This window comes from Felis catus, chromosome C2, assembly GCF_018350175.1.
Source record: "Felis catus isolate Fca126 chromosome C2, F.catus_Fca126_mat1.0, whole genome shotgun sequence".
In the NCBI taxonomy this organism is placed as follows: domain Eukaryota; kingdom Metazoa; phylum Chordata; class Mammalia; order Carnivora; family Felidae; genus Felis; species Felis catus.
The window spans coordinates 7,211,400-7,233,114 of NC_058376.1; the positions used below are offsets into that span (position 1 = coordinate 7,211,400).

Below are 21,715 nucleotides of genomic sequence, written 5' to 3' on the forward strand. Positions count from 1 at the left end.
ATTGGCCCGTCCAGGCATCAGGCACACTGGCTGTGCGTGTGGTCATTCATTCATCCAACAAGAATTCACTGAGAGCTTACTATGTGTGGTCACTATTCTTGGTTCTCGACCTACAGTCATAAAGCACAAAAAACTTCTGCCCTGCTCTGTTCCCTTTCTCATGGGGAAGATGGCCGTTGAGCCATCTAGTTAAACATACAGTAGGTTGGATCGTGGTAGATGTGAAGGAGAAAAATCAAGCAGGGAAACAGGGTGGCCGCTCTAGATGGGGTGGCCTGGTCTCTAAGACAGTGACACGTGAATAACGTCCCAAAGGGTGTGAGGGAGAACACTCCATGGTCAAACAGCAGAATATTCCAGGAGAAGGGAGTGCTCTGTGCAAAGGCCCCGGGGTCAGCCTGGAGCGCTGGAGGACAGTCGTGACTGACACCTAGTGACCCAAGCCACAAACGGGCAATGAGGTGCAGCGATCTTCCCTGTGAGTGAGCGAGGAGACTGTCGGGGTGCTGTAGGAAGGTGGGGGCGTGACATTCCTCAGAGTTAGCAGGCTCTCCCGGGCTCCTCCTGGAGGAGGCCTGTGCAGGAATTCGGGTGAGGGACGGTGGTGCCTGGCTGAGAGGTGGTGGCATTCTGGACCCACTTTGAAGGTAGGACTGATGTGCTTTGCTGACAGGTTGGACCTATGGAGGAAGAAGGCGGGAAGTAGGGATGAGCCCAGGGTGTTGGGGAGACTCCAAATGAGACGTGGACAAACCACACTGGGAATCCTCCCGAGGTTAGAGCCTGGGCGCCTCCAACATCAGCCCAGACGTTGGGGCCGTGCACTTAGTGCTAATGAACACCGGCCAGAATGGGAGGGGCTCTCACCTCCTCACCTGAGTTCAGTGGATCTTAATTCATTAAACCATTTCTCAACCCTGGTGATTGTGTCTCAGGGGACATTTGGCAATGTCTGCAGACACTTTAAAAAAATTTTTTTAACGTTTATTTATTTTTGAGAGAGAGAGGGGGAGACACAGAATCCGAAGCAGGCTCCAGGCTCTGAGCTGTCAGCACAGAGCCCGACACGGGGCTCGAACTCACAAACCACGAGATCAGGACCTGAGCTGAGGTTGGACGCTTAACCGACTGAGCCCCCCAGGGGCCTCTGCAGAACACTTTTGATAGTCACAGTGGGGGAGGGAGGTATTCCTGGCATCTGGTGTCTGGAGGCCAGAGCTGGTGCTCAGCATGATACGATACACACAAGAGGATCCCCCGCCCCCACCCCCCGCCCCCCCTCCACTCACCTCTGAAAGAACCTTCCCGCCCCGAACGTCAACAGTGTCAAAATTGAGAAACCTTTTCCTAAATTAAATCTAATTGGTGTTCACATCATGCACTGCGTTAGCTGCTATGAAGATGGGTGAAAAGAAGCTCACGGTCCGTCAGGCGTGAGGAAGGTTCTGGGAGATCCCGTGACAAGTACAGAACAGAGGGATGTCTGGGGCCCAGCCATCGCAGGCATGAGGGTGTGACCCCATCCTCCTGGACACAAAAGAAAGACTCCAAGAAGGAGCAGCATTTATCAGCACATCCACAGCCCAACTGTGATTTATTAATAGATTTTAATATACGATGTATTATCCGATGTATGAATGACATCACGTTTATACCCGTCTCACGGAGGAAAACCGTTGAGTTTCTAAGTTTTCTGATCTTGCTCACATCCACCTGCCATCAGCCATGTGACCCCAGGCCTGGCCTCCTCTCCACTCCCTCAGGCTGCTTCCTTTAGCCAGACAGCTTTTCTGTGTTGGCAGGGACAGCACAGTCTCCTCCAGGTGACAGACAAGCTCTACGTCCTATGCCTTGTCCACTGAGAGGCATTGCATCCAAACACTGACCGTTTTGGTTCCTTGCATATGGTGCGCGTTTAGAAACCATTCCTTCCGTCTCGTGTCGTTTTATTCCAGCGGGCCAATTTACCTGGACTCACCTTCACGCTACCTTCGTGACATGTCCCCAGATAAAACCACATTTAAAATTTTTTTTTTCAACGTTTATTTATTTTTTGGAGACAGAGAGAGACAGAGCATGAACGGGGGAGGGGCAGAGAGAGAGGGAGACACAGAATCGGAAACAGGCTCCAGGCTCCGAGCCATCAGCCCAGAGCCTGACGCGGGGCTCGAACTCCCGGACCGCGAGATCGTGACCTGGCTGAAGTCGGACGCTTAACCGACTGCGCCACCCGGGCGCCCCCCAAAACCACATTTTAAAAACAACAAGCGGGTTGGAGGGACTTGGCCATCCAAGCTCATCAGTGGCTCTCAGTAAATACTCATTGGGCCGAAATGAAAACTGAAACAAAAATTCTCAGTGTTAGGATGGCAACCATTCAACCACCCTGCACGTCAGTTGTGTTATGTTGTGTTGTGCTGTGCCCACCTACTGCCTATGGAATGAGTCTCTGCTGAAGGTCTTTTAATGCCAGAGTCTTTCATCGTACTTGCGACACTCGATATTTGGTATTTGAACGTGGTTCGCTGGGGCCACTCTCTCTCCGTGCCTTTCTCCTTTGACTCATGGAGATTTGACTTGGTCTCTATTTTCCTACATTTGCTATAAGACTTCATGTATTCTGTTGGGACAGAGAAGTTCCCAATGCTAGTCTCACTTACTCCGGTCCGCCTCAGCGTTCTTAATCAGATTGGCATCCAAGATGCCTTGTTCGGCCACCTTCCAAGTCACGCTGTGGGAGCCTTGCGAGCTAGTGAGTTTTCCGAACCGTGACAGGGAGGCCAGTTAGTAATAGCTTGTCCTACTTGTAAGGGACCTTGAGTCTTTACAGATGTCAGTTCATCGGGCTGCAAAACTGGGACGTGGACCGAGAGCCTCACCCAGGGAATAGTCGGGAGGGAGACCGAGGTTCTGCCGCCGCGTCTCTGTCTGGAGCAGACTTCTCATCCCTTCTCCTCAGCAGCCACTCATTACCTCCTTCGACATCTCTTGGGGTGTCGAGTGGGTGGGCGCCATTTTGTAGAGTAGGAGAGCCTCGGAGTCCTGCCCCCCCGTCGGGACGCCAGAAAGTTCCGTTGGGTCAGTGCGGGTATTGGCAGCGGGACGGGGGGGACCGCCTTGGGATTTTCTATCTTGAAAGTGAAATCATTTTGGTTAACCAGAATTTGCATAGCCTGTTATGCAGATAAAAGACTGAAGCCCCTTGGTGCCTACTGGGCTTCGTTCTTTCCTCTCTGAGAAATGCCAAGTGTATCAAGCAAACAACGACAACAACAAAGACAACTCACGAGACAGAAGAGAAGCCACATCTCATCCTGCGCGTGTAACTCTTCGTCGAGATCCTATTGTATAGCACATTTTATTTCCAAATGATGAAGCCCAAAAGGACGCATCGCCCCCCACCCCGAGATTTCAGGACCGACACGTAACACGGTCTGGCTGGTACCCGCTCTCAGCTGTAAAGAGAATTATAAACTTAAACGAAGAAACTCGGGAAAGTTTCAAACCCCTTGCAGGGACAAAGAACTAACTGTTGGTGAGCTGGTGGTGACTTTTTAATTAACTTAGTCTTCAACTGCTTTGGAGAGGGGGGGAAGGGGACAGGGCTGGAGGGAAGAGACTGGGATTCCAGGTGTAAGAGAGCATATTTAGCAAGGGTAAAAATAACACCCAGCTGTAAAGACAAACATCTCCAGTTTCAGTGTGAGCGGGGAGCTCTCCATGAATCACTGCCAAGCTCCGCCCGCTGCTCAGCCGTGGGGTCTGAAGCGGCTTTTCCACTGCCTCTGATTCAGAAATAAAACAGACCCACAAATTACCCCGGCGCTCTCCAGACAATCCCCTCCTTGTCTGGGGGCCTGAAAATGCCTTTTGTAGCGACTTGCCTCAGTCCCCGCCATGGAACTCGATTAGGAGTTTGTTCGGTCGATTAGAACCAAGTATGCGCTTTGCCCCGGCCAGCCTCCCGTGGGCCCTCTCTCAGAACGGACCTCTCTGGACTTTCAGGGCAGAACTGCCAAAGAAAACCTTTGTATTTCTCTCACGGAGCTTCACCACCCAATGAAGTAAAAAGAACATTCTGGAAGATAGTGACGTTCCAATAAACGGCGACGAGCTGAAGGCTGCGTGCTAGCCACATTAACTTGCTTATCCGCATAAGAGTTGGGGTGAGGGGCGCCTGGGTGGTGCAGTCGGTTAAGCGTCCGACTTCAGCCAGGTCACGATCTCACAGTCTGTGAGTTCGAGCCCCGCGTCGGGCTCTGGGCTGATGGCTCAGAGCCTGGAGCCTGTTTCCGATTCTGTGTCTCCCTCTCTCTGCCCCTCCCCCGTTCATGCTCTGTCTCTCTCTGTCCCAAAAATAAATAAACGTTGAAAAAAAAAAATTAAAAAAAAAAAAAAGAGTTGGGGTGATAAGGACCATCGTGAACGAGGGCAAGAGAAGGTGTAGCGGGGGAGAGGAGCTCTCGCCGCTCAGATGCAGACACTGTGAGAACAGGGACCCCGATGTATCCCCAGCACCTAGGACAGGGCCTGGCAGCGAGATTTGCTCCGTAAATACTGGTTGGAGAAACGAATGAATTGAGGAGACCCAGAGAGTCTGGGGCGTGTCCTGTGGACCAAGAAGGTCCTGTGGTCCAACGCAGGGCTTAGGATGCACGCGACCAGTGTGGATACGTATTTGGGGAAGATCATTCTGGAAGCAGAGCTCAAGAACACTCCCCCAGCATGTGGTGGAGAGAAAGGCAGTGGAGAGTTGTCTCTACGTGCAAGAGGAATTCAGGGATAGGAAAGAAGGATGGGTCTTGAAGAAGAAGATTTTCAAGAGGATCGTGGGTTTGTCTCTACCCGGTTCTAATTTTTTTTTTAAGTTTATTTATTTTTGAGAGAGAGACAGAGTGTGAGCAGGTGAGGGGCAGACAGAGAGAGAGGGAGACACAGAATCTGAAGTAGGCTCCAGGCTCCGAGCTGTCAGCACAGAGCCCCGTGCGGGGCTCAAACCCACGGACTGTGAGATCATGACCTGAGCCGAAGTTGGAGGCTTCACCGACTGAGCCACCCAGGTGCCCCATCTACCCGCTTCCAGAAGAAGTACATTGATTTTCCAAATTTGATTTTGCCTTGCTGTGGACTTTTTCTAAGTTCCAAAGCCTCTGCTAACTATTCTGAAGGGAGGGTGAATCACAAATTTAATGTGGCTGGTGAGCTCAGGGCTGTCGCCTGGGGCTGCGTTCAGCGACATTCTTGGATAAATGAGGTCCATTCACACAGCACAGATGACAGTACAGGGCTGAGTCTCCGTCCTTGTCAAGCTAATGGCCACGTCTGTGCCGTTTGCTGCGGGCTCTTTCCATGATGGAGTCTACCCTGCTGTCCGTAGCCTCTGATGTGAGAAACTCAATGTCAGATGCCAAGTTTATTTTGTTTTTTTCAAAAACAAAGCCCCAGTTTTAATTTCTCGGTACATTTTTATAGGCACATTATCCCTTTTTAAAATAAGGTATTATTGGGGTCCCCCGGGTGGCTCAGTCACTTAAGCGTCCTACTTCGGCTCAGGTCATGATCTCATAGTTCGTGAGTTCGAGCCCCGCATCGGGCTCTGCACTGACAGCTCGGAGCCTGGAGCCTGCTTGGGATTCTGTGTCTCCCTGTCACTCTGCCCCTCCCCTGCTCACGCTCTGTTTCCCTCACTCTCAAAAAATGAATAAACATTAAAAAAAGTTAAAAAAAGAGTTCTTTAAAAAGAATAAAAAATAAAATAGGGTGTTATGTATGGCAACACTTAAATGAAGATTTGCCTCGGGCTGTGTTCCACTCGATCTGAAAACCTTAGACTGACTACTTCCCTGATGGTCCAACTTCTGTCCTGGTCCTCAGTTCTTAGGTCCACATTCTGGGTCAGGTTCATTCCTGCTGTGCCTGTTAGCCCAGGAACCTCTGACCAGATTTCTTGTCACAGTCACCAGCGTTAGCCCATCCTCTCTGCAGAGCATGCAGTGACCAACCGTGCTGAGCTCCCCCAGGAGGTCTGGTGGGGAGAACATTTGACATTCAACTGTAAATGGGGTTGATCAGCGTTTTCTAAAAAAAAAAAAAAAAAAGGTGGGGGGCTGGCGCCTGGGTGACTCAGTCGGTTAAGTGTCCGACTTCAGCTCAGGTCATGATCTCACAGTTTGTGAGTTCGAGCCTCGTGTTGGGCTCTGTGCTGACAGCTCGGAGCCTGGAGCCTGCTTCCGATTCTGTGTCTCCCTCTCTCTCTCTGCCCCTCCCCAGCTCGCACTCTGTCTCTCTCAAAAATAAATAAACATTAAAAAAAATTTAAAAAAATTCTTTAAACAAAACAAAACTAGACTTAACCAAAATCCGTATGTATGTCCCCATAAACACGTCATCTTTGGCTTCTCCCTGGAGGCCCTGCCTTTGTGGGCACGTGGCTCAGCTCACATCTGCCAATCTCTCCATGACTGCCTTCAGGGCCACTCCCAGGATATTCTTCCGAAAATACCCAACAGGTGCCCATTCTGTTGTGTTTCACGTCCGTGAGACGGACGACTCGTGTGGGGCTACCGGGGGAGGTCCTAGAGCGTGGTGATCGAGGACTTGGACTCAGGACCCCGAGTGCCTAAGTTCAAATCCTGGCTCTTCCCCTGGTGGTTGTATCACCTGGGACACAACACACTCCCTACCCAGCCTCTGTGCTTTACCTGTAACGGGGCTCCTGTTTCCTGGTATTGGCCTCGTGGAGTTGTGTGCGTGAAGTGCGTAAGAAGCAGCTAACGTGTGGCATTTACCGTGACTTTGGCACTGTGCGAGATGCGTTGCCCATATATTTACTACAACGTAAATACATGAAGAGAGCTTGAGGCCGGTCCTGGGATGAGTAAACAGTCAAATACTAGGTAGGAGATGAACTAAGTAAGGTCTGTAAATATTTGTTTGCCCACAGTGCATTGGGTGCTCTCAGGGGCAAATGTGAGTTTAAAACATAGAAACAGAAGATTTTTGGAAACTGGGATACAGACCATTCTGTCTCTCCAGGTTTTTTTGTTTTTTCAATTGTTCCCTTATCTTTTTAAAAATTAAAAAAAAAAATTTTTAATGCTTATTTATTTTTGAGAGAGAGAGACAGACCGCGAGTGGGGGAGGAGCAGAGAGGGAGGGAGACACAGAATCCGAGGCAGGCTCCGTCAGCACAGAGCCCAACGCGGAGCTTGAACCCCTGAACTGTGAGATCATGACCCGAGCCGAAGTTGGACGCTTAACCGACTGAGCCACCGAGGTGCCCCATATTCCCTTATCTTTTTAATGTTTATTTATTTATTTTTGAGAGAGAGAGAGAGAGAGAGAGAGAGAGAGAGAGAGAGAGGGATCACGAGCTAGCAGGGGAGAGGAAGAGGGAGAGGGAGAGAGAGACTCCCAAGCAGGCTTCCCACTGTCCGCACAGAGCCTGACTCAGGGCTCAAACTCATGAACCGTAAGATGATGACCTCAGCAGAAATCAAGAGTCAGATGCTTACATGACTGAGCCACCGAGGTGCCCTGATTATTTGCTTATTTTTAATATTCCTGCGCTGACCTCCCTGGTTGGCCAGTTCTTTCCAAAAGGGTCAAGAAAATGGCAGGTATGGAGGACTCGTGAGGACGTGCCGTCTCTTGATTTCTGTAGCCGAAGCAGGAGGGACCTGAGTGCTTGGAGCACCCTGCTTTATCACCAGCCCTCCCCACCCCTACCCCGACACTGTGTGCGATGCTCTGAATCTGTTATCAGATACTGGGAAGGATGTCGCTTGCGAAGACCTGGTTCGTCTTCATGTTTCTGACACCTTGAATAGTAACGGGATGCATTTCCTTCTTTGCTTTGGCCAGTAGGAAGCTCAGAGATAAATTGGTGTCCTACCTCTAGCAACCATAAATAGTAAGCCTACTCAATGTGCTGATTTTATCTCGTGATTGGTTACTTTTCTGCCCTTACATTAAATTCACTTCCATGCCTTTGATTATTTATGTTATCGCTTTGTCTCGTGTGCGTTTTTATAACTGTCTTATATCGTGTCGTCTTCTACACCTCGTAAACCTCACATGGTTTGAGGAAGGGTAAAGGAAGAACGTAGATTCGAAACCACCACACGCCCACGTAAATATAACTCTAAAGTTGCAGAGGAGAATGATGGAACCTCTTCCCTAGAAAAACATTAGTAATGTGAACTAAACATTCGTTGGTCTAAGTAGCTTCCGGAGAGTCATGCCTGGGGCGTTGGGGGTGGAGATTCTTCCAGCCCCTTGATTGTGAAACTCTGTCAGAACCCAGTTGGGTTCGGGGACGTGGCTGACATCTCACCTGAATTTAAATTTAGTGCAATTTCCAATTTATTGGGTATTCTTTGCCTGCCCCTTCGATCGTTGGTTTGAAATGCTAGTATGCCTTACAAAGTCAGCACTCATTGTCTCGATTCATGAGAACTTGATTCTGCAAACGCTCTTTCAGAGTGTTTAGTTCATTGAGGCTCAACAAGCCAACTGAGTTGGGCATGTGCGTGCAGTTTTCTGAAGAAGGGCACCATGGTGCCATCTTTTCTAGGTGAAGGTAGAAGGGTCTTTCTGCGCTATTTCCATATCCCCTGGAGTGGCCACAGTTATATGTGTGTGCCGTGGGGTTGTGTGAGGTTGCTCCTTTGGGAGACTAAACTCCCAAAGCCGTGTGGCCCCAAGAGGGCACTGGGGGAGTTGGGAAGCGATATGGCGCCCCAGCTTTTGTCAGGTGCCTTAGTGAAATTCTTGTTTCTGCAGCAGCCTTCCCCTCCCGGGGCGACCTCAGCCCAAGGTGGGATTTCTTCTGCTGTGACAGGGGAGCAGCCATCCTCCCAGCTCCCGATCCCTCTCTCTGATGCCACGTTCTCTATGGGATTGTCAAAACCAGTGTTTTTCGGGTTACACACTGAACCCAGACCCGAAAATGTGAATACGAGAATGTGGCTAAGACCCAGTCATTTCCAATTTATTTTATCTCAATGTGGTAAGAACACCCGACATGAGATCTATACCCCTTTTTTCTTTGTTCGGTTTTTTAAAAAGTATTTATTTTATTTATTTTCGAGAAAGAGTGTGAACAGGGAAGGGGCAGAGAGACCGGGAGAGAGAGGATCCGAAGAGGGCTCTGTGCTGTCCCAGGTGCCCAGCGATCTATACCTTTTTTTTTTTTTAATGTTTATTTATTTTCGAGACAGAGAGAGACAGAGCATGAACGGGGGAGGGGCAGAGAGAGAGAGGGAGACACAGAATCGGAAACAGGCTCCAGGCTCCGAGCCATCAGCCCAGAGCCTGACGCGGGGCTCGAACTCCCGGACCGCGAGATCGTGACCTGGCTGAAGTCGGACGCTTAACCGACTGCGCCACCCAGGCACCCCGATCTATACCTTTTTAACAGAGTTTGAGGTACACATTATTGTTGACCAAAGGCTAGAATATTGGAGAGCAGGTCTCGAGAGCTTTTCCATCTCGCTTGATTGAATCTTTATGCTTATTGGTTGGTAACCCCCCATCTCCCCGCCTGCCCGAGCTCCTGGAAACCACTGTCCCGCTATTCAGTTCTCTGAATGTGACTACTTTAGATACCTCACGCGAAGCGGAAACCGGCTTTTGTTCGTCGGTGACCGATCTATGTCACTCAGCATAACGTGCTCAAGGCCCAGCCGTTGTCGTGCGTTATAGGATTCCCTTCTTTTACAGGAGGATGAGTACACTGTGGCGTGTACCACAGTTTCTTCATCCACCGGGCCATCCGTGGACATTCGTTTCCACACCTTGACCATCGGGAATATTAGCCGTAAGGAACAGAGGAGTGCTAATATCGCTTTGAGATTTGGATTTCCATTCTTTTGGATGAATATGCAAAAATGAGATCCCTGGATCGTATGATTGTCTTTTATTTTTTTAAATTTTTTTTAATGTTTATTTATTTTGGGGACAGAGAGAGACAGAGCATGAATGGGGGAGGGGCAGAGAGAGAGGGAGACACAGAATCGGAAACAGGCTCCAGGCTCCGAGCCATCAGCCCAGAGCCCGACGCGGGGCTCGAACTCACGGACCGCGAGATCCTGACCTCAGCTGAAGTCGGACACATAACCGACTGAGCCACCCAGGCGCCCCTATATGATTGTCTTTTAAAAAAGACTTTCGGGGACCTCCCCACGGCGTTCCATTACAGCTGTACCATTTGGCATCCTCACCAAGAGTATGCAAAAGTTCCGATTTCTCTGCGTCCTCGCCAACATTTGTCATCTTTTGTTTTTTGCAGTAGCCCTCCTGATAGGTGTGAGGTGACATCTCGTTGTGATTTGGGTTTGCATAATAACTTCCGTATGCCCCGAAAAGCGTCATTGAGAGAAATGTCTTGAAGGATGCCTTACTTGCAGTAAAGAAATTCATGCCCCAAATAATAAGACCAAAGCATTTCGTATTTCATATTTCATATAAATGATGACCCATTTAGCAAGCATCTAATGAATTGCCTTAGAATCTTCACAGAAACTGCTAGAAAACACGTATGTAAATACTAAGAATACGGCATTTAAAGGGATGCCCTTTGCTATGTGCATTTCAAAAGCGATACATTGAACACCCAAACCCTTATCATGGTAGCGTAGAGATCACATGATCCTCTGTTCTTGGCGGGGCTTGCTGCCGGTGGAGTACCAAACTGTTTCTGGAAGTTTCTCTTTGATGACTTACAAGCCTCGGCGCGCACGATGTCGGTGAAGCTGCAAGTGCCATAAGCCGGGAGGCAGATTCCGCAGAGTGTGGGTCTTTGCTTCTGACACCTGCGCTGAGAACTGAAAATGTATTTACTGTGAGGCTTTTAAAAATACACTTTCCAGTTCTCTGAATCAGGTTGAGATTTTTTTTTTTTTCTTAAATAAAGCAGGGTCTAAATAATAGATGTATCCTCTGAAAAAAAAAATGTTCTTCTCCTGGAATCGCCTCTATTTCTTACTTAGGTTTTTTTTTTTCTTTTATATGTGTCCTTCGTTGGGTCCCACACACGCCGTGCCCGGGATTGAACCTGCCCTGGGGCTACAGTGATGCCCTAGAATAGGAATTGTGCAAATATTGCAGCACATGGCTTAAACCAGAGTAACACGTGGTCAGGGAGTTGTCAACGCCTTTCTGGAGTTCAGGTTTATTTCGCCTTGTAGGGACAGCATCTTCCCTTGACTTGGTGGGGGCATTCTGCACAGGGGCGGGGAGTTAGGCTGCCCAGCTTCAAGTCTTAGTTTTGACCTCTCCTGGCTCTGCGACCTAAGCAGGCCCTTCTCCTTTGTGTACTTGGCTTACACCTCTGAAAAATGGACGTGATGTATGCACCTGCCCCCCCCCCCCCCAGGCTATTGTGAGGACTGTTAATGGTTAGGCTCTCAGGACAGGGCCCACACTTCCGTGTGCTCCTCTCGGTCTGTTAAAATTCCCAAGAGAATACACCAGGGGAAATGCCTGGCAAGTGAGAACAGAACAGCCGGGGCTCTTGTGGCCACTGTGTATCGATAACCTGCTTGGAGTCCAGCATTGTCAGTGGCCTGGGGGGTGACCCTCTCCCCTCTCTGGGGCCGGAGTTCCCTGAGAGCTTTTTTTTTTTTTTTACAGAAACTATTGGAAATGATCAAAAACCTGGTTCCATTCTATCTTCCCCTGAAGCTAAAACAAAATACGATGGAAAAAAGATGATTTTTTTTTTCAACTGTCTTGAAGGCACAGCTTTTGAAAATAGGGTCTGAGGGCTGTTTTGTTTTTGTTTTTCTTCCGTTTTTTATTTTTTGCTTTGCTTTGCTTTTGTTTCTTGTTTTTGTTTTCTGGATTTTGGTTTTCAATGGAAGGTGAGTGGGAAAGCTTACCTGTCCTGCTGGAGAGGAGAGAACTTATGGTGCCTGGTATACAGCAGGCACTCAATAAAAATGGTCTAGATGGATGAGTGAATGGGTGAACTTGCAGCGCTCATCCCAGACTCTAGAGTTGTTGCCAGAGTTATGCTCCTCTGCTGAACAGCATCTGAAGCTTGTTCCTTGAAGAACCAAATCTTTTAGACTCTGTCCCCTAGTCCCTAGTCACTTCTCTCCTTGAGGAAAATACACCAAAACACACACCTTCCCCTCAACTGCTGGAATTTTCCAGAGGGATAGGAAACTAAGTGTCAAGTGAAGACATTCCGTGTTGTGATATTCGGATGGGTCTTTTAGAGATAAGTGTCTGCAGCCAGGAAAAGTAGCATCAGGAGGAAATAATGCATGTGTAGGCCGTGATGGAAATCTAGAGTCTGCACCATGGGAACTCAGACTGTTATTGTTTATAAATTTCCTTCGTGTTAGTACAGCTGTGGGGATGCTGTGAAACATGGCCATGTATTTCCAGGCCTGTGGTGGGGCCTTAGTCCTGTGACCCTGACCATGATCTTTATCTGTAGATGTACCTACGCCTTCCTCGCTGTCAGCCCTGAGCTCTCTCCATCAGCACCAGGTCTGTGTGTATTTTCAGTGATCTAGGATGCTGAATGAACTCTTTTCCCTCTCTCCCTCTTTTCCAGGGCACTCTTTCCCTTGGTCTGCCCTTCCTGTCCACACCCCTGCCAAGCCTTTGGCTCCCGAATGACCTTCTCCATCCCACTCAGGGCCTGTCCCACCCAGAGAGTGCCCTTCTGGCTCAGAGGGTTTTGATGTTCTCAAGCTTGAAGGTCAAGGCCATGCCAGGCCCATGGTTCCATGATTCCACAAGTTGGATGCAGAGCTTCAACTAGTGAGGTGTGGAGGAGACGAAGAAAAGTTCGTTGGAGTGGAGCCCACAACCTCAACGCCTTAGACACTGGGAGGGAATCCAACATGCAGTGGAGTTTTGGAGATTCCCAAGAGTAGGAAAATCCTGTGTGGGGTAGAGTTTGAGAGGCAATTTCTGGAAACCCACCTTAGAAGATATAACCCAACTATCAAGGCCCCTCATCTACAGTGGTCTCGAAGTTAATGATCTGTGGGCTAACCTTCTAAAAGGCATTGACATATTTTTCTGTTTCCTGGTTGCGTTGGATTTTCCTTTTGGGGGGTTTCCCTGTTAGATATGATTTCATCATATATTTATGGTCCCTTTCTTCTTTTTCCAGAAAGAAGGCAGGGCTTGTCTTTATCCAAATGGCTGCCGCTCCCTTCCTAATGGTAGTGGCCCTGTGAGTGGTCGTCAGAGGGCCAGCGGCTGACTCCTGTCTGCCTCCGTCCTCATGGCTGGTTTCACACCCCATCCCAACCCTTAGGGGCAGCTGAGTCCACTCTCCGGCCACCTCCCAGGCTGCCAGGTCTGCCCCCGTCTCTGCCCCGCCTGCCAGGGTCTCGGCTAGGGACAGTGTGAGGCTCCAAAGCTCCATATCTCATGACTGGCTATAGGGAGTTGAAACTGAACACACGGATTTCATTCTGAGGTTTTGAAGGCGAATGTCGTTGGAGGCCAAACCCAGCTGTCCGAGCTGGGGTCACCTCTGTGCATACGGTACATGGCCTGTTTACAGTCACGGAGACAGGACCGTGGCGGTTCACTGTTCCTTGCAAGTGTTTCCAAACAGCTGTCACCAGTGGAGTTTTGACATGACAGTTTCAGAAGGCTCTGGCTTTAGAAACAGAAGCCAGCTGGGAACTTGCTTCCCTCCAGGCCGCCCCGGGCTTCAGCCGAGGGTGGGCAGTGCCCCAGTCCCCTCGGGCTGGCATAGCTGAATGCCGCAGACTGGGGGGCTTACGTGACACAAATTTATTAATTTATTTCCCACAGTTCTGGGGGCTGGAAGTCCAAGGTCAAGGTGCCGGCGAGGCCCAGGGTCTGGGCTGTGGATGGCCACCTTCTCAGTGTATCCTCAGTGGCAGAGACAGAGAGGGAGAGTCCCCGGGTCCCTTCTGCTTCTTGTAGGGGGACTGATCCCATCATGGGGGCCTCGCCGTTGTGACCTCATGTGATCACCTGTCAAAGGCCCCACTTCTGAATACCGTTCCATTTGTCAGGGCTTCAGGAAAGGAGTTTTGGGGGCACAGGGCCATTCAGCCCCGAGCAGACACCGTATTTGCCCGTTGACTCTTCCCTCCTCCCTTCTCCGTCCGCCTCTCTCCACCGCACCCTTGCTCCGTTCTCTCTGTGTATCACAGGCAGGCCGGGTGGCAGCAATAATGGAAGAATGTATCTTCTCTTCCTTCAGAAACTCCCCGGATGAATGCAGCATGGCCAAAGGCGGGAAGATGGCGGGCGGCCCAGACACCGTCGGCATGAATTATGGCAGCTACATGGAGGAGAAGCACATTCCGCCCCCAAACATGACCACGAACGAGCGCAGAGTGATCGTCCCAGCAGGTCAGATGCTCCTGGGGTGCCGTCGAGCTTGGCCTGCCTGCCTCTGGCATCCAGCACCCTCCGTGGCCTGGGGGAGTGACTGTAAACGCAGGCCAGCAGGAGTCTGTCCACCTGTGGTGGAATGTCCACTGAGCGTGCGTGTGCGTGTCTGTGCGTGTGTATGTGTGTGTGCGCGTGAGAGACAAAGAGAGGATGGAAACCTACGAAAAATGACCTTTCAGGGGAAGAAGTGCCCTTTCTCTGAGATTATTTGGTGGTAAATATTCTTTTTTTAGAAAAAAAAAGTTTATTTATTTTTGAGAAAGAGATTGAGAGAGAGAAAGAGATTGAAGAGGGGGAGAGGCAGAGAGAGACGGAGAGAGAGAATCCCAAGCAGGCTCTGCGCTGTCAGCGCAAAGCCCGGCGCAGGGCTCGATCGCACAAACCATGAGGTCGTGACCTGAGTGGAAACCAAGAGTCGGCCGCTTAACTGACCGAGCCGCCCAGGCGCCCCTCTTAAATATCCTTGTTTTTGCATGAAGTGCTACATTTTCACCCTACGGGGTATGCTTTTGAAAAAGACTTCTCAGCTGGCAAAATACAAAGCTGGGAGGCGTCACGGTTCGTGCTCAAAGTCGAAAATTCCAGCTCTCCCTGGCCTGCCGTCCTGATTCTGAGAACCAGAATGACTCTTTGCCACAGAAGTAGTTCTAAACGCAAACCAAAGCAATAGCCCTGAACTTGAGGAAAATGCCACGAACTTACTTGTTTAGCAAAAAACTGAAGGTGATGGGAAAGATGACGTTTCAGAGGAGGTGAGCTGCAGAAACCCAAAACTACCACAGACGCCGTCACTGCTTTGTGGGTCCTTAACAGGTGTCAGGGTTTTGGGTAAGCAGTGTGAAGGCACCATCTCGTGATATCTTGGGAAATAGGAGTTGTGTTTTTTTTAATTTTTTAATGTTTATTTATTTTTTTTTTTAATTTTTTTTTCAACGTTTATTTATTTTTGGGACAGAGAGAGACAGAGCGTGAACGGGGGAGGGGCAGAGAGAGAGGGAGACACAGAATCGGAAACAGGCTCCAGGCTCCGAGCCATCAGCCCAGAGCCCGACGCGGGGCTCGAACTCCCGGACCGCGAGATCGTGACCCGGCTGAAGTCGGACGCTTAACCGACTGCGCCACCCAGGCGCCCCTATTTATTTTTGATAGAGAGAGAGAGAGAGAGAGAGAGAGACAGCACGAGGGGGGGAGGAACAGAGAGGGAGACCCAGAATCCAAAGCAGGCTCCAGGCTCTGAGCTGTCAGCACAGAGCCCGACGCGGGGCTCGAACTCACGGACCGCGAGATCCTGACCTGAGCCGAAGTCAGACCCTTAACCGACTGAGTCGCCCAGGCGCCCCTTGGAAAATAGGAATCCTTATCACAATTTCCCTGACGAGGAAAATGGAGCTCCCAGGGGTCACCTGACTTCTCCCGGGGACTACTGTTAACAGTAGGCCAAGTCCGAGTTCAGACGGGCCTGCCTGCCCTGGTTCTCTTCCGTTAGCTGCTGGGTTAAATCTCGGCTCCTAACACGGCCCCTGTGGGCTCCCCTCTGTCACTCCTTGCAGCCATCTGGTCACCCTGTGGCTTGGCCTCAGGGGCTTGGAATCAGGGTCACTTCAGCCTGAAACCCTTGGTTCCAAGTAGTTCTGTCCTTTGTGAGCGCTCGGTGCAAATGTCTCCTCGGAGAGACCTTTCCTGAAGGCCCCGCCGAAAGCCATTCCCCACTCTACCTGCTGACCTCAACCCCCTCCGCCCTCTTTGTCTCCCGGCTGTCACTCCACTGTCCATTCACAGTGGCTTCCTCCCTCAGTACAACGCAAGCCCCCCCGGAAGGCCCAACCTCCATGGCCAAGCACGGGGCTGGCCTGAGGTAGGTTCTCCATGAACACCGAGCGAGGGGAGAATGCACAAAAGGCTGCCAGTGCACGAGCGAGGTCCGTGCAGACTTGACCCCGTCTTGCTCCAGCGGTCACTGAAATTCACCTCCGTGAAGCGGGGTGGCCGCAGGCTCAGATCCGCTCAGGGTGTGCGTCTCATCCCACTGCCCCTTCTCCTGCACGCGGCCACTTTCACGGACCTCCGACACCTTCCAAATAGAGTGCAAAGCATGCGGTACTTGGCAGAACGTCTGGCTTGGGTCCGTGGCCCGGGCTGCTCCCCAGGGTGGTCGCTGGGCGGTGGCTTTCAGCAAGACTGCTTGATGCCTTGATACGAAAGGCATCATCCTTTGGGGCCACCTCGGAGGCATGTTGTGAGACCTTTATAGGAGACAGCAGACGTGAAGCCTCATGTGTGCCCGATGACGGGGACAAAACAGGTTTCGATGTTGACTAAAGGGCAGTTGGCTTTTGTACGGAAGCTCCCCCCTTTTGGTTTGACCGTAGCCCCCGAGCTGCTGACCCGAAACTCAGGACTCGATCCCGGGCCGTTGCACAAAAGGCAGTTCCTGCGGAGGGGGAACCATACGGAAATGCAGATGGTCTGAGGCACGCGTCCTGGACGTGGGGTACCCAGAAAAGGCTGGAGAGCAGGGGAGTTCCTGGGGAGGAGCAGGGGGCAGGGGCGCCGTTGCCTCGGACGCTGTCTGGATATGAACGGGACGAGGTACAGACCCGAAGAGCACCCACCCACACACCCCTCTCAGCCTTAGCCTTGTTTCTTCAGACTGTCGTTTCTTCAAGTCAGGCAAAACGAAGTTTTTGTTAGTTCTCTAAGACCAGAGAATCCATCTGAGGACAGGCCTGTATCGAAGATTCTTGTCTTGGCTCCTGAGAGCCTCACCGGCCCAGGAGGTAACGCGTGATGCGCTCACACTGTATACGGATGGGGTCATGTTTCTCTCGTGCTGTCAATGTGCTTCGATGTCGTCAATATCATTGCCAACAAGGGACAGACTGGACGCTTCCTACTTTGAGTAAAATGTTCAGAGATCAGGAGAGCTGTTTATACGGGGAAGAGGCAAAGGACCGATTCAATGAAGTCAGAGCCCGCCCCCCCCATTCCCGGTTTATAGTAGGTGCTCATTAAATGTCAGCTGGCTGGGTGGACTGACGGTCGTGCAGATTGGCTCATATTGACGTTTTTGTGCAAAGATTGGTTTCATCCCCTGAAGAAAGGCCTCTTCCAGCTCTTCCCTCCTTCAGTTGCTTCATACCAAACGCAGGCAGTTATTCGGTTGATAGTGTTTGTAAGAGAGCTGTGGCTGATTTTGCAAGCCGTCAGCCTTTCAGTTATTGGTCAAGCTTCAAGTAGGTGTGGTCATACACAGACACACAGATGAACACACGCGCCCACACCCACACCCATTCACGCCCGCCCACACGGCCGCATTGCACCGTCCAGAGAATTCCCCAATGTGGCCGTGAGATTGCAGGACCCAGGGACGGCCCTGTCCAGCTGCGGCGTCTGCAGCTCAGCCCTGGCTCTGGGACCCGGGCACCTCGTTCAGGCACATCTTGGGCCTCGAATGCTCTGCCCACAGAGAGAGTTTTCCAAACCTGGTTCCACCTGGCATGTGTGTCTCCCTCTAGCTAAACACACGGACTGACGCTCATCCGTGCAAGTCATAAAGATTGCTGAAAAAAATACTTATTTCTAAGCATCTGCTTTTATTTTATTTTATTTTATTTTTAATTTTTATTTATTTATTTTGAGAGAGCGAGAGAAAGAGAGGGCGAGAGAGAATCCCAAGCAGGCTCCGTGCTGTCAGTGCAGAGCCCGAGGCGGGGCTCCGTTTAATGAGACGTGAGATCACGACCTGAGCCAAAAATGAAGAGTCGGGGTGCTCAATGGGCTGAGCCACCCAGGCGCCCTGAAGCGTCTGCCTTTAGAATGCAAACTTTTAACCTTTGCACAGTTGCAAAAGGCGGGTGGCATTCAGCTCCAAGGTGTCACCAGGCGTCAGTGAGAAGGGGAAGGCCTCAATCGGTACGGGGTTAAGCGTTCATGGGATAAAAAGGAAGGCGGATGGCCCGGCGGTTCATTCTGAGTCGAGAGAAAAATGTATTCCTCGGTTTGTCGTAGGGGAGGAACAGGGAAGTCACGAGAACAACCCTCAGTGAGACCACAAGACGTTCTGGAAAGCCTTGGCTCATGCCTCTTGTCGTGGAAAAATTGTTGATGCGTGCTTCTCCCTCGCAAAGTACACGGTTAGACAATAAATCACATTTATACGTTTCTATCTATCTATCTATCTATCTATCTATCTATCTATCTATTTGGTGTGCATGTCCGTAGGTGTAAGTCTCCATCTTGTGGGGTTGGGCTGTTCCTTACACGGTGGCAGCTCACAGTGTCATTCCGTGAACTCCGTCTTACGAGGAGGTGGACACGGGCGGCCTGGTGAGACGGCACATTGTTGGTTGGCTCAGGTGGCTTTGGACACCGACTGGAGAAAGTTTCTCCGGGTACAGTCAGAACCACTTGCATCAGGATCACCCGGGAGACTCGTGATCCGAAAATGCACATTTCCGAGTTTCCTGAACCTGGGTGTGGGAAGGGTTGAGAAGGCCACGTGGTTGGCACACTTTTTGGGTGACTTGCATGCAGAACATGGTTTGAGAAGCTCTAATCTAAATAGAAGACACTGAATAAGTTTTACCTGAACACAGGTACCTGTTTTTACCTGTTTTCGATAAAGGCGTGCTGTGTTACTTTCAGAAGCGTGGGTGGCCGGGAAGAAATAACCAATAGTTTCACGATGATGTTCCCAACAATTTTGAAAAATGAAGAGTCACCCGTTCGGGGGGAAGGAATTTTGTCTTCCTAAAGCTTCTTCTCCCTTAGGGTGTATTTTGGGGACCTGTCATGGGTGGCGCACTAACGTAACACTGTGTGTCAAACATACTCAAATAAAAATAATAAAATAAGATAAGATAAAATAAAATAAAATGAAATAAAAAATGAAATAAAGTAAAATAAAATAAAATAAAATAATAAAATCTGCAAAGACCACGCATCACTTCATCCATAGGAAAACCCGGGACCGTTAAAGGCACGAAACGCTGTGTGGGAGAAGAGGAAGCCTGAGATTCATTCTGACAAACTGAATCATAGTATGAGGCTTGTAGGCATTTGGCTGCATTCCTAACAACAGCCAAGACACCTGGGGTACGATGCAGGGATCTAACTTCCAGTTGTTTCCACGTCTGCCTCCCCAGTTCTGCAAACACAGATCACTGTTCGGAAACAAATGGGTCCCCACTACACCACTGGAGTGCACTTTTTTTTTTCTTATTTCTGAGACAGAGAGAGACAGAGCATGAGCAGGGGAGGGGCAGAGAGAGAGGGAGACACAGAATCCGAAGCAGGCTCCAGGCTCTGAGCTGTCAGCACAGAGCCCGACGCGGGGCTCGAACTCACAAACCGCGAGCTCACGACCTGAGCCGAAGTCGGACGCTCAACCGACTGAGCCACCCAGGCGCCCCATGGAGCTAGTATTCTAAAGAGCCTGGGCTTCACGATGCCTCACTGAGCACCTGCCATCAGGGACGCTGTCCCTCTGTGTACCAGGTGTCCCTCTGGCAGCCGCTGTAACTTTTGAGGTATTCACGGTGTACTTGGTGATGTGCTAACCAGCAGGGCTAACAAAGAGGAAGGCACAGTCTTCGTCCACTGTTCTTAAAAGTTGCAAAATGCTGACCAAAATGCAACGGGACCTCTGGTTTTAGCAGCTTACACCATTTTGAAAGATTGTTTTCCCTTTTCTGTTTTTATTCCCTAACATGAGTGCTAAAGCACTGGGCTTTTCAAACATTTCTACTTTTATTTTCTGAATAGCCGCCCGGGGCACAAACACTCATGGCGATCAGAAGTCTGGGAAATCAAGAATTGCCACGTTCACTTCATCACTCACTGATTGATTGATTGATTCATTCATTCATTCACGGAGCGCTTACTGTGTTTCAGTCCCGTGAATACAAGCTCTTACGTGCTTTAAGACCCCTTTATTCTTGCCCCCCAAACACCCATGGCTGGAATTACTGGTATTGTGTCTTCCTCACACCCTCTGTGCTGGGTCCCTTCTCCTCAATTCATCAAGTATTCACTGAGCCCTTATAACTCATGTACCTGTCATGGAGGAAGTGACCAGCGCCCGTCAGAAGTAGATAAGACCCACCCACAATGAAGTGTGTAGTTCCTGACAGGAGAGTGTGCGATTCAGAGCTCAGACGACTGATTCAGGCAAATGTCACAAACATCTGAGGAATGAGATGGCTGGTCAAGAGGAGCTTCCTTTGTACCTTTTGTGCTGTGATTCCTAAATTTTTTTGCAGCCTCCGTCATTTTTCTCTGCCACATCCTGTCCCCCCACCCCCCACCGCATCACTCTGCTCTCGTGCTGCCATTGCTACAACCCAGTGTCTTCGCGCATGCTGTTCCCTCCGATGGAATGCCCTTCTTCCTTTCTCTAACAGATCCTTCTGCAAGGCAAATCCACTCTGTCTAGGAAACCAGCCTTGATCTTTTGGCAACGTCATGGCTTTTTTTTTTTTTTTTTACATCTTACCAATTATTTTATTATCATGCTTTATTTTGTTTCACACTGTATACCAGAATAGACCTCTTACTTACTTCGATACGCGTATATTCATTCAATCCCATGAAGGATTTGAGACGCCTTGTGAACTCAGCTACCGGTAGACACGCGAACCAAACCACTGATCAAAAAGAAATTAGGAGTCAGTACTGAGGCAATTAAAACTACTGATGGAAAGCCAAGGTCACGTGAAAGAATGAGGCAGCCATTTTGACCACATTCGACCGCAAGCTTGGCCAAGATATTGTAGCCATGCTTCCAGTATGGCTTTGAGCTTCCTGGCAGCCAAATCAAAAAGTCGTGTGGGAACATAATCCTTGTTTTCCCAGAGAAGTTTCACAAGGAAGGCATTGTTTTTCTCAATTCTGCATCCCACACGCAGGATCCCCGGACTTGACACTCAGGGTCCAGTGAGGCTATAGAGGGGACCATGGGACTATCTTTCTGATATAATTGCAGCATTGCGTTTCACCAGCCCGTTTTCTTGTGACATCCTTTATGAACAGAATGAATTACACGAGAGAACGGCTCCATGCAGACAGAGAACATGCGCCCAGCGGGGGTCTTTGCTGGTCTGGCTTATGGTGAAGTCAAGATTTTGAGTTGTCAGAGTGACAGAGGGCTCACATGGCTGTCACGTGATTCCTCCCACATATGACATCTCCAAGCTGGGCTTTGAAAGCAAACGAATACCAAGTGATAGAAGACTGTACTCACTGACCAAGTGCAGAGGGTAAACCTATTATGCTTTCGTCTTCTTAGAGGTCATAATTTCTGAGCCTGTCTATC

The 21,715-nt window shown here is 49.9% G+C and overlaps 1 protein-coding gene across 9 annotated transcripts in view; it reads left to right on the forward strand.

Annotated features, from left to right (window-relative positions):
- The window catches only part of ERG (ETS transcription factor ERG), a 269,120-nt gene that overhangs the window by 210,872 nt on the left and 36,533 nt on the right, over positions 1-21,715 (forward strand). For all 9 annotated transcript variants that reach the window (XM_023238738.2, XM_045036606.1, XM_045036605.1 and 6 more), the window contains one exon: positions 14,210-14,361. In XM_023238738.2, coding sequence (XP_023094506.1) covers positions 14,210-14,361 — 152 coding nt within the window. The remainder of the gene's footprint in view (positions 1-14,209; positions 14,362-21,715) is intronic.